This window comes from Berghia stephanieae, chromosome 4 (genome assembly GCF_034508935.2).
Source record: "Berghia stephanieae isolate SIO BIC M18660-M18661 chromosome 4, UCSD_Bste_1.3, whole genome shotgun sequence".
In the NCBI taxonomy this organism is placed as follows: domain Eukaryota; kingdom Metazoa; phylum Mollusca; class Gastropoda; order Nudibranchia; family Aeolidiidae; genus Berghia; species Berghia stephanieae.
Window position 1 is genome coordinate 40,306,081 of NC_088363.1, and position 13,453 is coordinate 40,319,533.

The following is a 13,453-nucleotide window of genomic DNA, read 5'->3' on the forward strand; positions in this document are numbered from 1 at the left end:
GCTCTTTACTCACATTCTCTCACCGTACTCAAGTGTAAAATAGTACCTGACCGTTAACAGCTTTGTGTCTGTCCGAAAAAAAATGCTATATTATCGCTTAACAGGCGTCATATTTACACGTTAAGTGTTGCTGTTAGTAAGGGACCCTTGTAAAGCGCTTCCAGCACGTTTAGTGGATATTGCTCTGCATAAAAGATCAATTATTATCATTTTAAAGAGTGGGACTCGAACCAGGTAACAGCTGGCACTAAGGAGAATAGCATTATGCCAAAAGGCCACCAAGCCTCGCCTATCATGCTATAACGTCATACTTAAACTTAAATGACAGCATGCTTGAATGTGTCAGGCAAATAGTGGTCAGTCTATATTATCAGGAGTTTCGCGTCGATAGCCAGCGGCTTATCTAAGTTTATCATATAAACATACACACTGTCAGTCGTTCAATTTCAGGTTTTTAGGAGAAAAGAAATTGACGTAACTCAACTCTGTTAATTAGTTATTACTAAATTATATCAATCAGATTATAAACGTTCAAGGTTACATATAATTTATGTTTTAGTACGTTAGATATCCGGCTGGCGGATGTTGTGAGTATTTTATATAAACGCACAGCATTGATACATTCTCTAATATTATCTACCCGTGGGCGTGCTGGTTCTGTGGTTAAACTATTGCACTTTAACCCGAGTTGAGCCTTCTTCTGACACTTACATTTTTTTTTTTCATTGGGCAAGATTATTAGCCCCCGGTTTTGCTCACTGGCTAAATTAAATCAATTCAGTTCTGCTCAGACTTTTCCTCTTTTATTTTTCAAATATATTTTGGACCTCTTAGTAAAAGGTTCACATGTCTCTGAAATAAATTTTGAGATAACTTGGTTTGTAAAACGATTTTTTTGAATTTTTGATAAAATTTGGGATTCCCCAATTATATGATAGTTCGTTCAATTCCGCACACTTTCACCAAATTATAGAAGTTTTTGTGACTGGAAAACCTTCTTTTCGTTAACATGTCGGGGTGATTTAAACGACAAACGTCAATAATATTATACCAAAATCAGAAAACAATATATATATATATATATATATATATATATTATATATATATATATATATATATATATATATATATATATATATATATACATATATATATATATACAATTGTCTGTATAAACCATCTCCCAAGAACGTTTCACATAAAGGCATATAATCCAAAACCTTGATTCGTTGATAATGCAGTTCGTGTTGGCTCAGGGTTAGTTCTTAGTGGTCAGCGTTGAAGGCGATAAGTCGGCGGCACCGCTGCTTTGTACGGCTGATTGAAAGTTTGGTTAGGACTAAAGTGGACTTTGGGGTCGCATATTGGGTTTCTATCACTGCACACTTATGGTCGATATAAGAGGATTATAGACGGGGGTGGAGGTGGCAAAGCAAACGAAGGATTTGAGTGATAGGCCTGTGTATCTGCCAACTTTCATGGCATTTAATTTATGAAGCCTACCTCTGATAGACCGACAATTATGTGTGTTTTGATGCTATGCATTTATAAAAATACTCACAGCATCCGCCAGCCGGATATCTAACGTACCAACACACAAAACTATGTGTAACCTTAAACGTTTATTTCGGTTTAGTGAGAACTACTCGTAAACATGGATGATAAAATACAATAATAAAGGCCTGAGTGACGTCATCTTTGTTCTATTTATAGTAATATTGGGCTTTCCCAAAACAAAACAAAAAGGATGGTACATGTGTACATATTTTGCAGGTCTGATAACCGAAATCAGTTTTGGGCTTGATTTAATAGTGTTGTAATGGACAATATTTTACGATGGTTTGAGAATTTTTTTCCTTTACAACAAACCAAAACAATTCGGGTTATCAGACTTGCAGACAAGCCATGTCGATCGTGATAGAAAAGTATCTTTTAAGTCACAATGAATAGAGATACAAAATTATGTTAGTTTTTGTCCCTTTAAAAATCTGTTTTTATTTTCCTTTATAAAATATAAAAATAAAATTAGACATAGTATTATATATGAATGCAAATTCTATTTATAGCATTAAAAAACCCTGATAGGATACCGTTTGGATGCGATGGAACACATATTAGCAGGTGTGAAAACCGATTTCAATGATAGGTTCGGAGTAACACTGTTGTAATGGATAATGTTTTGCTTGGTTTGAGGGTATTTCCATTACAACAATGACCCCATAAAAATATAGGTTTCAGACCTGCAATGACGTATACGGCGTCGATCTCATCCATTTACGTTAGAGTCTGTCTCATTGCCTCATAACATTGATAAACAGTTAACTGCCCAACTCTGGAAAGACATGTGTTTTAAAATTTGGCCTGAAAAATCGTCCTTAACCCTCTCCTTACCAGCCATTTTCAGGATTCTCCCCAAAATTTTACACCCAACTAACACAATGAATGTAACCTTCAATTTAATATAGGAAAACAGATAAAATGGTATCAAAGTTTTTGTTTATTCATCTTAATAACGCCACTACCACACTATCTCATTCGTCTTTAGTGTTTCATTCATCCTGTTTTGTTGATAAAAAGGGAAACCCGAAACGTCCGTTTTATCTGTTTTCCTATATTAAATTGAAGCTTATTTACTTCTTCGAGCTTCGAGCAGCACCATTTACATTTAGAGGATATTATGTGTATGATCATTTTTAGATAGTAAATTATTTTATATTGTAAAACAAAAATTATTGAAAATGTATAAAAGTATATCCATATCTTAAAATTTCATATTTAACTTGGAAAAAAAAGTTTATGAAAAATAAGTGACTCTGCCCTCTCTTCCCAAATTGAAATTTAAGAAACAGTATCCAAGGTCCTTAGCCTAGCCATACTCAAAGTAGGCATATACTTTCAGCTACAAAGTCACACGACACTATACCGTAATGACACAACTGGTAATAATTGAGGCCGAATTTAGCTTAACTCTCTCCTTACGAACTATTTTCAGGATTATTCTCAAAATGCCATGATTACTCAACACAAAAATTGATATTTTGTTCCACTCAAACTCAAAATCAACGCGTACACACTACGACTTATGTAACCCACCGTTTCAATACGCTCTTATGTCGGCGTGAATTGGACCCTTAACATTGAATTTAGAAACAAAAAATGATAAGAAATATGAAATTCAGATGTTTACATTGCAGGAGATACAATTTTGACCCTCCGTCTCAAAACGGTATTGTGAGTGAGTCGGGGACCCAAATAAGTTAATTTAGCTTTTAAATGATGAGAAATGCAAACTTAAACTTTTTGTAATGTAAAAAAGTGAGTTTATTCTCTATCATAACGAATAGGAATTAGCCCCCCGATTCGTGTTTGCGGCTATATGTCAATTTCCAGCATCTGGTTCACATAACACAGTGTTGAGACGAGGGGTTACATTTAATCTCTACCTTGACGAATAGAGACAAACTCCCAGATTCCTAAAAAAAAAAGTGGCTATGACATCAATTTCCATCAACAACTTCATCCCGACATGACGTTTATTTCAACACGATGGGTCATATAATATATTTTGTTCAGCATGACGAATTTGACAAATCAGCATTAAGTTCTCAAATTAAGAAACTGGGGAGCTGGCACCGGAACAAGTGTGTATGAAAGATACAAGACAAAGAAAGAAAGAAAAATACACGAAAAAAACCCATCCCAAATGAAGTGGAAGCACGTCTGACCGGTAATCAAAAGGTCTGAGGTTCGACCCCCAGTAGAGGTAGACTGATTTTTTGGGATGTTTCTTTTTCTTGTATTTTTCTATTTTGCTTTGTCTGGCAGCTTTCATACACACTTGTTCAGACCATAAAGTTCTCATCGCTTTAAAATATATTTTCTTTTTCAAACATTGTGATGTACAAAACAAATAAGACTAAGAAAAATGCCCATTTAATCCCAACGAAAGTGACGATTTTTTCTGTAGCTGGTAAGGAGGGAGTTAACTGATAATAATAAAAATGTGACCCGCCGCCTCAAAACGGTATCATGCCGGGATGATCAAAGTGCTGAGAATAGAATCTATGACCAAAAACATCAGACTTGGGTTGAGTCCATGTATGCATTATTGAAGAAAAAATATAGAATTTAAAAGTGCCGAAATCCAAAATTTCGTTTTCTTGACCAGTCAAGCTTAAAATTGATCTTTCAGCATTTTGTACATCCCGACATATACCGTTTTGAGACGATGGATCACAAATAAGAACTGAGTAGAATAGTGCCAGAAGACAAAAGAGAATAAAAACATTGCTGCGATGGGGGTTCGAACCCACGACCTTACTGTTATTACAACTCCGGAGTAGTTGGATGCCGTCGATTGCAAAGCGTCCCTCTCACGGCCCGGCGGAGTTGTCGCAACAGTTGGGTCGTAGGTTCGAACCCCCATTGTCGCAAAGATTTTTTTTATTCTCTGTTGTCTTCTGTCACTTTTCTACTCATTTCAATTTTTGTTATTATCTACACAAATGCCTGCTCCACTCACTTTTCTGAAAAGAGTTAACTTAACTACATCTTAAAGCGGGCAGTGGTGTTTAGTACAATCTAATCCATCAAATCGGTCATCGTTATATCTGTAACGCACGGGGCTAAAGCCCTGCTTTACGCGATGATCATTGTGACGTCGACTGGGCAGCGGTACTTTCACAACAAATTGACCTTGGTATGGAACAAGTTGTCCTCCGCTATCACCCCCAGTAGTCTCGTAGTTAAAGTCAGGTATACCTCCATCAACAAACAATCTATCTCCCTTGTCCTTATTTTGGAATCCCTTGTTTTTATAATTGGCATAATAATACTTGGGATCAGCAGGACCAAAAAATACTTTTCCTGGGAGTTTCAAGTTGTGGTGTGCATTGTAAGTAGGGGGAATGACAGGAACGGCCGGTGTACGGCGGACATGGTACGAGGAGACGGGAATTTTGTTATGAATGTGATCACTAACAGGGCTGATAACCTCTTGAGTCTTGTAATAGTTGGCTTTGTCGTCATTATGGGCTACACTGGGGATGTTACGATTTTTGTAGGGGCTACTCCTTTCATTATTATAAACTGGTTTTTGAATAGTTTGATCCTGGTAATAGTTGGCTTTGTCGTCATTATGGGCTACACTGTGGATATTACGATTTGTGTAGGGGCTACTGCTTTCATTATCATAAACTGGTCTTTGAATAGTTTGAGTTTTGTAGTAGTTGTCTCCGCTACGATCTATAGCTGGAATATTACTCCTCTGGGTTTTGTAATAGTCGCTTCTGCCATGATCAACAACTGGGCTGTGAGTGTTCCGGGATTGATAATAGTTGCCTCTACTGTTTTGATCAATGACTGGTCTGTGAATCTTTTCGGTTTCGTAAGCGTTGTCTTTGTTGATTGCGTACTCAGGATGGTATGGACGTTGAAATGCGAGGACGTGATCTATTAAATGTCCATTTTGTGTGGCTTTGTTCGAAGTCCCCTGGAGGCTGGAGATGTAAAAACGACATCATTACAATAGTCTTAAGCTCAGACGTGCCAACTACTACGAAAATTAGAAGCTATGAGTATCTCTACGTCTTTAAAACTTATTAAACATGAAAGATGTTAATACCAAAGTGCATAATCTTAAGGATTTTGAAGTGCTATTTTAACTCTTATGCATGCTAATAGTAGATCTATAAAGTTAACTGTAGCGACTTCTATTTTATCTAATTAAAACTACGAATATCTAAATTTTCAACCAGGTAGGTCTGTAAACTATTAAACATGTCTCGTCTGTACAGTTAGAGCTGAGGTGAAGTATGTGGAGAGTCTCTTTAAAAGAAGAAGATGGCTATGGTTGGGGCATGTCTGTCGCGGACCTAAAGAACCACTGACAAAGAAGCCTCTGCAAGGAAAGAGGAAGCGAGGCCGCCACAAGGAGACCCGGAGAGGTACCGCGGAGAGGGACCTAAAGCAGAGAGGTATGTCCGTCTGATCACGCCATGAAAACCGGGATAAACTCCTAATGGCTCTGAAGGACTACTTTATTACATTTATGTTATTGTCACAGGCCAATTATTCGTTTAATTTTTTTTTTTTACTTTGCTTCAATCTAAAGTCTTGGTGTACGGAATACGTAGCACAGGCCTAAAGCCGTTCATCACCATCAACGATAAGAGTTAAACTGTATTACTTTATGTAACCATTTTTAATGTCTTGTCGGAACAAACGATAACAAACAGTCTTTTTTTTGCCTGAACTATTTTTGTTTTAACCCTTTTTATTGTTGGGGCATGAACCAAACGAAGTTGTTGCCCCCCCCCCCCCCTCTCCAAAAGATACAGAAAAAAAAAAAACGAATAAGGAAAGAATGTTGCTCGCTCAGGAACAGAATAATGGCAACTTAATTTCTTTGGATACGTCGTGCGAAAGGGAAAAAAGAGTTTGTGGCAGTGAGCGAAAAAATCCAACTTTCTCGGATGAAGTCGTGGAAGAAAGTTGCTGACACAACTAAAGGCCTTCACTGAAAAGTAACTGTCGGTGAGAAATAATATAACTCATGTATCCTCTGAAGTCTAGGATAGGCATAGAATTTGAAAATTAAGAAGAGTTTTAAGCCAAAAATATTCGATGTTATGTATTCTGTTTCCGTTTTAAAACAGTCATAATAATCATTTTTTTTGTATAATACTTTAATATTTATATTGTTTAACTGATTTGACTTACATTTGGCGGAGTTCTCTTCTCATGATCCTCGCGGTGTGGAAGGCATGGGTACCAACACACAACAGGATGATGGCCAGGGACTGTTGGAAAACAAAGTAATATTGTATAGACAGAATGGAATTGACGTCTTTGTTATTAATTTTAGCAGATACCTTTATGAGTAGTCCTTGACAAACTGTATTAATCAGCCTATAAACGTTCAAGGTTACACATTGTTTCGGGTATATCCGTCGGCGGATGCTATGATTTAAAAAAAAAAGTAAACCAAATGCATCAATCGATCTTTAAAGTCTAAATAATATAATCTCACAGCATTGTGTATGCAGCCCACTCAAAAATCAACAACATCCAGTAGTTAATATATACGAACATTTGATTTTATAGTTATCAGATGAGATTAATTTAATATTGTTTTCTTTAAATACATAAAGTTTACGTCACTCGGGTCTTTGTTATTGTTATTTTGTGTCATTCATGTTTATGAGTAGTTCTCACTAGACTGGATTAACAATACTTAACGTTCAAGGTTACACATAGTTTTGTGTGTTGGTCCGTCATATTTCCGGATGGCAATGTTGTGAGTTTCTTAGTGAAGAAGAAAGAAAATAGTCCACTTGACAGCCATAGTCAGAAAAGAACACATACATCTAAAAGTTTGGTCAGAAAACTATTCCTTCAAATATCGATCAATTATATTGACCCTCTTCTAAGAATTCTCAAAATTGGGACTTCAATGAAGTCTTCAAGGAAGTCAAAGGTCTGAGACGACTTTTAGACAAGGTGGGGGGTCATTTTAATCGATCGATATATGGAGGAAGAGTTTTCTGACCGACAATATAGATACTTTGTGCTATATGTGGTCTTGTGGCATGACACTCGCTTTCGGATCGGAAGGTCCTGAGTTCGAGCCTCGCTTGGCGAATAGTTTATTCCTTGGAAAAGGCTTTTTACTCAATTCTCCCACAATACTCATGTGTAAAATGCGTATCTGACCGTTAACAGCGTTGTCTCTGTCAGAAAAAAATCCAATATTGCCTAACGGGCGTCATGTTCCTTTCTAACTGTTACGTATTGCTGTTGGTCAGGGACCTCTTGTATAGTGCTTTGAGCACGTTTAATGGATATTGCGCTATATAAAAGCTCACTTTCAAGGTCAAGGGAGCATTTCCATGCCAACATTATAAATACTTGCTTGTTCACGGTACTGTAAGTGAAAGCTAGTTTTGAGGACAAATTCGTATGCCATCGCTGATTGTTCACAAAATTCTGGGTACTCTGTGACCACGTGGTATTACTAATAGTAGTTGATTCGATAGAGGTATGGCTTGGGCTTAATTAAGTAAAGCACTCACTAGTTCTTCGTTGTTCAATCGTAACAACACAAATTACTATGTGTAACCTAAACAATTATCAAAGTTTTAGAAATACATATGAAAATAAATGAATATAATATGAAAAAAAAAATATTATGCGTAGCACCATTGGATGCCATCACACCTAGATATTTCATGAAGAAATATAGATAATTCATATTGAATGACTGATGTCAACAGTAATCGGCCATGTTGTTCAATTTGTGCATATTTTGGGTAAATCATTTTGCCCGATGTGGAAAAACGAAAGTGGCTGTAGCTGGGCTTGAACCTGGGACCTTCTGGGTCACAGTGCAATGCCTTAATCAATCGGATGGAAAATGTGTGATATTATAATCCCACACAGATATGCTCAATTTACAACATTTTATAAGCCTACGAATTCAATTTTCAGTCCCTAGTCGAGTCCGTCCCGATATTATACTACTTTCAGACAATAGACGATGGATCAGACAACATTTTATATAACCATGGATTCTATTTCCAGTCCCTAGTCAGTCCCGCTATTATACCACTTTCAGACAATGGATCATATCAATGGTCAAACCTCTGAAGTCCCGATTATCTCGAACAGCGGATCAAAATTCTGAAGTCTACAAACGAGCTTTGCGCACCAAGTTTTATTTAATTTTGGGCGAATCAGACATCTGATCACATCGGCATCAGAGGTCTGATCCGCCCAAAATTAAATAAAACATAGTGCACAAAGCTCGTTTGTAGACTTCAGAATTTTGATCCGCCGATCGTGATAATCGGGACTTCAAAGGTTTGATCCGCTGACCAACGATGAATTTTTTTGGTTCATTTATTAACTTGTATGCCATCAACATTTAAAATCATATTATTCATTTAAATCAAATGATTCACATCTAGAAATAAATAAGACTGGCCTTTATCGACGTGTTTTTATTTGCAGATCTGATAACCCAAATTGTTATGGGCAAACGTTTGTAATGGAAATATTCTCAAACCAACTCAAAATATTGCCCGTAGCAACAATCCACCCATCATTGCGTCTGGTTATCAGACCTGCATATATCTTCACGTAGGCTTTTAATTTGGAAATAAGAAAATAAAATTACTCACCAGTATTTTGAAACACGTAAAAGCCATTGATAACCAATGCCAGAAGACACGTCCTCACATTGAAACCAAAAAGGCCGAAAAATAAAAATAAGTACGCATCTGAAGTTGTAAAATGATTTTAAGAAGAAAAAAGGGAAACGGAAGTTACGTTAGCTTTTAGGGATTAATCGTCGCCAGGATAACCGTTCTTGATTTAACAAGATTACTGTCGTTCACTTGAAAAAGGACATTTTTTTTTTGGTCAGAAAACTCATCCTTCAAAATCAATCGATTAAAAAAGGAATCTCAAACCTGGGACTACCTTAAGGACTTCCTCTAAGTTCCAAGTTTGAAAGAATTTGAAAAGATGAAGGTTATATTAATCGATCGATGTTTGCTGGACGAGATTTCTGGCTAAAATCTTTTTAATGTGTTTTCTTCAGAGTACGGTAGGTTAAACCCATTTATCATTGACAATGGGGAAGTCAAATATCATTATATTGGTTCTTTCCGGCCCCACAACGGATTTTGTTTACATGGGGAAAATGTTAACTCATCACAACGTAAAGAGGCAGTGTAAATATCCTCAATCTTTTCCTCTTTGTCCAGAATTTAGCAGTTAGTCGAGTTTTCAAGTGAGATATTGACATTTTGTCCATAGTTCAACGTTAAAAGCTAACCCTACGTCTCACGAGGCTTTGACTCTCCAATTAAGAGTCAATTATTGCTAATTCTTTACTTGATTAATGGAAAATCGGCGAGCCAAAGGAAGAATCAAGACGCCGACGGTATCATGTGTAACTTAAATAAATTGGGTCGCTGGGTGCATGTTTAAACGATGGTGTAGGATATATCTTGGATGATTAGGTGGATTTATATGGGGTTGATGGATAAAAAAAAATCAATAGGTATAAATCTGGCTGGGTACCTGCGTATTGAGGGAATGCTTTTTTCAAAGTTGCTGTCCCTTAGTTATGTCCAACATAGTAAACATCATTTGGAGGAACACACATGTAGACACTATTGTTTAGGGCTTAATGTTTTTTTTTTAATGAACGGAACTTGCACAAGCTCAACAATCGTGACGACACACCTTCTACTCTTCCTGTTTCAAATTCCTTGTAAGTGTGTATAAAACCAGTCAAAGTAAAGTGCGGATCCGTCTCAAGAGCCTAATCAGCGAGGACTTACCCAGACTCAGTCTACTTCGACAACTGGTACCTGAAGATGAACACTTTGAAAACACTGGCCACTGCAATTCAACTATGCAGTGGTTGGTACACCCGTAAACTGAACGTCCTCGTCGGAGACCAGCTTCACCTATATCAGCCGCATCCAAAATACCTGGGGGTTACGCTGGACCGCAACCTTACCTATCGGATGCATCTCGAAAGAGTTGCCCCGAAAGATAGAGAAACGCAACAGTCTTCTGATGAGGCTGGCGGGATCAACTTGGGGTGCTAACCAAGCGCTTCTGAGGACGTCCGCCTTGGCACTAAGCCGCGGAGTATTGCGCTCCAGTGTGGGATAGAAACAGGATAGTTGAGAAGGTAGATGTTAAAGAGAGAGAGAGAGAGAGAGAGAGAGAGAGAGAGATAGAGAGAGAGAGAGGGAATGGGGATACCCCTCTCAAGCGCATAATAAACGGTGCCCCCATTTTGAGCCGAAATAAGTCGCGGCAACCCTTGTACGTAGACTCCCTGACTTCGGACAGAGATGCATATACGAGATGGAAGTCGGTTTGGACGAACTCAATCCGCCGAGGGGGCGGGGACATAGACTCCTCAAAACTGGGGAAGAAGTTGCCAGGTTTCTCCAAGAGGAGGCACTGGGTGGCACGGCTTCGGTCGAGAACCAACCTAACGGCAAAATTGCTTCATCGTTGGGAACCTGTCCAACATGTACCCATTGTGGTAGCAAGCCCGAAACCGCAGAGCATCTCGTTGAAAGGTGTGTTGTGACGAAGCATCCGGGTGGGTTTGTGGGTTGTACGAGTGCGGTAAGGAATTTGCTGATTGGGTCGAGTGTCATAGCATAATAGTGTGAGTATCATTAGAAGCTGCTGCCTTTGGACCGGAAGGCTCAGGAGTCGAGTCTAGCTTTGAGTGGGGTAAACGTTGAGTCCTTGGAAAAGGCTCTTTACACATGTTCTTCACCGAACGCAAGTGTAAAATGCCTACTTGGCCGTTAACAGCGTAGTCTCTGTCGGAACAAAATAATAGCGCATAACAGGTGTCGTGTCTCTCCCTACATGTTATTGTTGTTGGCTGTTGTTAAGTGTTCTAATCACATTAGGTGGATATTGCGCTATTGTTTATGTTTATATATGTATTTTGTATTCATGATTAAAAAACTACTAAAAATAACTTTTTGTTTTGGAATACACCATGCTTTTAGCACATACAATCATATGTAGAAGCTTTCATTACTAAGCACTTTGTCGATATTGTATTTTACTGATATGATGGTTTGTAAGTGGAACTTGTCGCTTATGTTAATGGGTCAAATTAACGACGAAATATATCAATCTATTGAAATCCCCCTCATCTTGTCAACTTGTCAGCATATATATATATATATATGTTCCATAGATCAACACGATATCGATATTCTATATATAACTGAATCATGGTTGCGTCAGTTCGGTGATGAACCTATAATGAAAGAAATGACACCTCCCGGCTACAAGATGGAATCGTTCCCAAGAAATGGACGATCAGGAGGGGGGATCGCCATCATATACAAACACGCTCTTTCGTCTAAAATACAAAACAGGCCAATTTCGTTCAAAAGTTTCGAGTGTGTCCAAACCACATTGATCTACCCTCAAATTTCATTTTTAATCACTTGTATCTACAGACCACCCCCAAGCAAAAAGAACAAACTGAGACAGAATGATTTTGCTGACGAATTTTCAGATTTTGTATCAAAAAACACATCAAATAAGCGAAAAATTTATATCGGCGATTTTAATATTCAGTTTGATGTTGATCAGAATAGTCTCGTTAAAATTATAAAAAATATGCTGAATGAACATGGCCTCACTCAGTTAGTGACCTCTCCAACTCAAAGATTGGGGCACATCTTGGACTGGTTCATCATTGACACACCCTCGCTTGTTGAATCAATTAAAAATATCAAAAAAGAAATTTCAGACCACAATCTGATTCTGGCAACTCTCAAATGCATCAAAGAGAAAGCAAAGAAAGTCAAGATAGTGTCTAGGGATACCAAAAAAATAGACATTAGTTCCTTCAAAAACAATCTGTCAGAGGAACTAGGAAGAATGGATATACCATCAGCACAGAAAACAGACGAGGTACTGCGCAACGTCATCGACAGGCATGCGCCAAAGACAACTAGAATAATTAATTCCAGGAAACCGTCTCCGTGGTTTAACCAGAGTGAAAAAACTGCCAAAAGGGAAAAAAGGAATGCAGAGGCATCGTGGAGAAAATCGGGCCTTGAGATTGACCGGCTGATATATATAGCACAAAAGCATAAGTATAAAACCACCTGCAAAAGAGCAAAAAGAAACTATTATAACACAAAACTGTCATCAGTGAGGGACACTAAGGAATTTTTCTCTGTTTCAAAGGAACTTTTAGGGGAAGAAAAGGGCATGTGTCTACCCACTAATATCCCGGTAGAAAAGCAGCCGGATGCATTTTCAGATTTCTTTTCGGGAAAAATATCGAAAATTCGGAACAATTTGGACCTCGTGCAAAATGAAGATATAAATTTCCACCCTTTTTCGGGTTCACAGGGATTCTCTTGTTTTAAAGAAACAACTGAAGAAGAAATTTCTAAAATAATTTTTTCATCTTCCTCGAAGTCATGTGATTTAGATCCTTTACCAACTAATATTTTGAAATTATGTCTTCCTGAATTGTTACCTTGCATAACTTATATTATAAATCAGTCACTTATCTCAGGACAAGTCCCAGATATCTATAAACATGCAATTGTAAAGCCTCTCATAAAAAAGCAAAATCTCAATGTAAATGACCTTAGTAACTACCGTCCCGTCTCAAATCTGCCATTTCTTTCTAAAATCCTTGAAAAAGTTGTACTCAGACGTCTTTCACAACATCTCCATGAAAACAATCTATGGGAAAAATTTCAGTCAGCTTATCGTTCTTACCACAGCACAGAAACTGCTCTGTGCTGTGTTGCGAGTGATTTGCTTGATGTTTTAGATAAAGGTTCTGTTTCTCTTCTGACATTGTTAGACCTTTCGGCGGCGTTTGATACTATTGATCACGGTATTCTCATTAAACGACTTAATATAACCT

The 13,453-nt window shown here is 37.7% G+C and overlaps 2 protein-coding genes across 4 annotated transcripts in view; one reads left to right on the forward strand and one right to left on the reverse strand.

Moving 5' to 3' along the window:
• The window catches only part of LOC144970562 (uncharacterized), a 90,727-nt gene that overhangs the window by 49,054 nt on the left and 28,220 nt on the right, over nucleotides 1–13,453 (forward strand). The window lies entirely within an intron of this gene.
• On the reverse strand, nucleotides 1,980–9,278 carry LOC144970558 (uncharacterized). The gene is made up of 3 exons (XM_078910318.1): nucleotides 9,180–9,278; nucleotides 6,721–6,800; nucleotides 1,980–5,498 (listed from the first exon to the last, which is right to left on the reverse strand). Exons 1-3 carry the CDS (start codon nucleotides 9,204–9,206, stop codon nucleotides 4,553–4,555), a joined length of 1,053 nt encoding a protein of 350 aa, XP_078766444.1. The 5' UTR covers nucleotides 9,207–9,278; the 3' UTR covers nucleotides 1,980–4,552.

Bases quoted from the DNA above. Each gene is read 5' to 3' on its own strand.
- LOC144970558 (XM_078910318.1), bottom strand. From the start codon at position 9,206: ATGGCTTTTACGTGTTTCAAAATACTG. The intron at 6,801-9,179 runs GTGAGTAATTTT...GTTTTCCAACAG, and splicing joins TTACGTGTTTCAAAATACTG to TCCCTGGCCATCATCCTGTT. The intron at 5,499-6,720 runs GTAAGTCAAATC...TTACATCTCCAG, and splicing joins AGAAGAGAACTCCGCCAAAT to CCTCCAGGGGACTTCGAACA.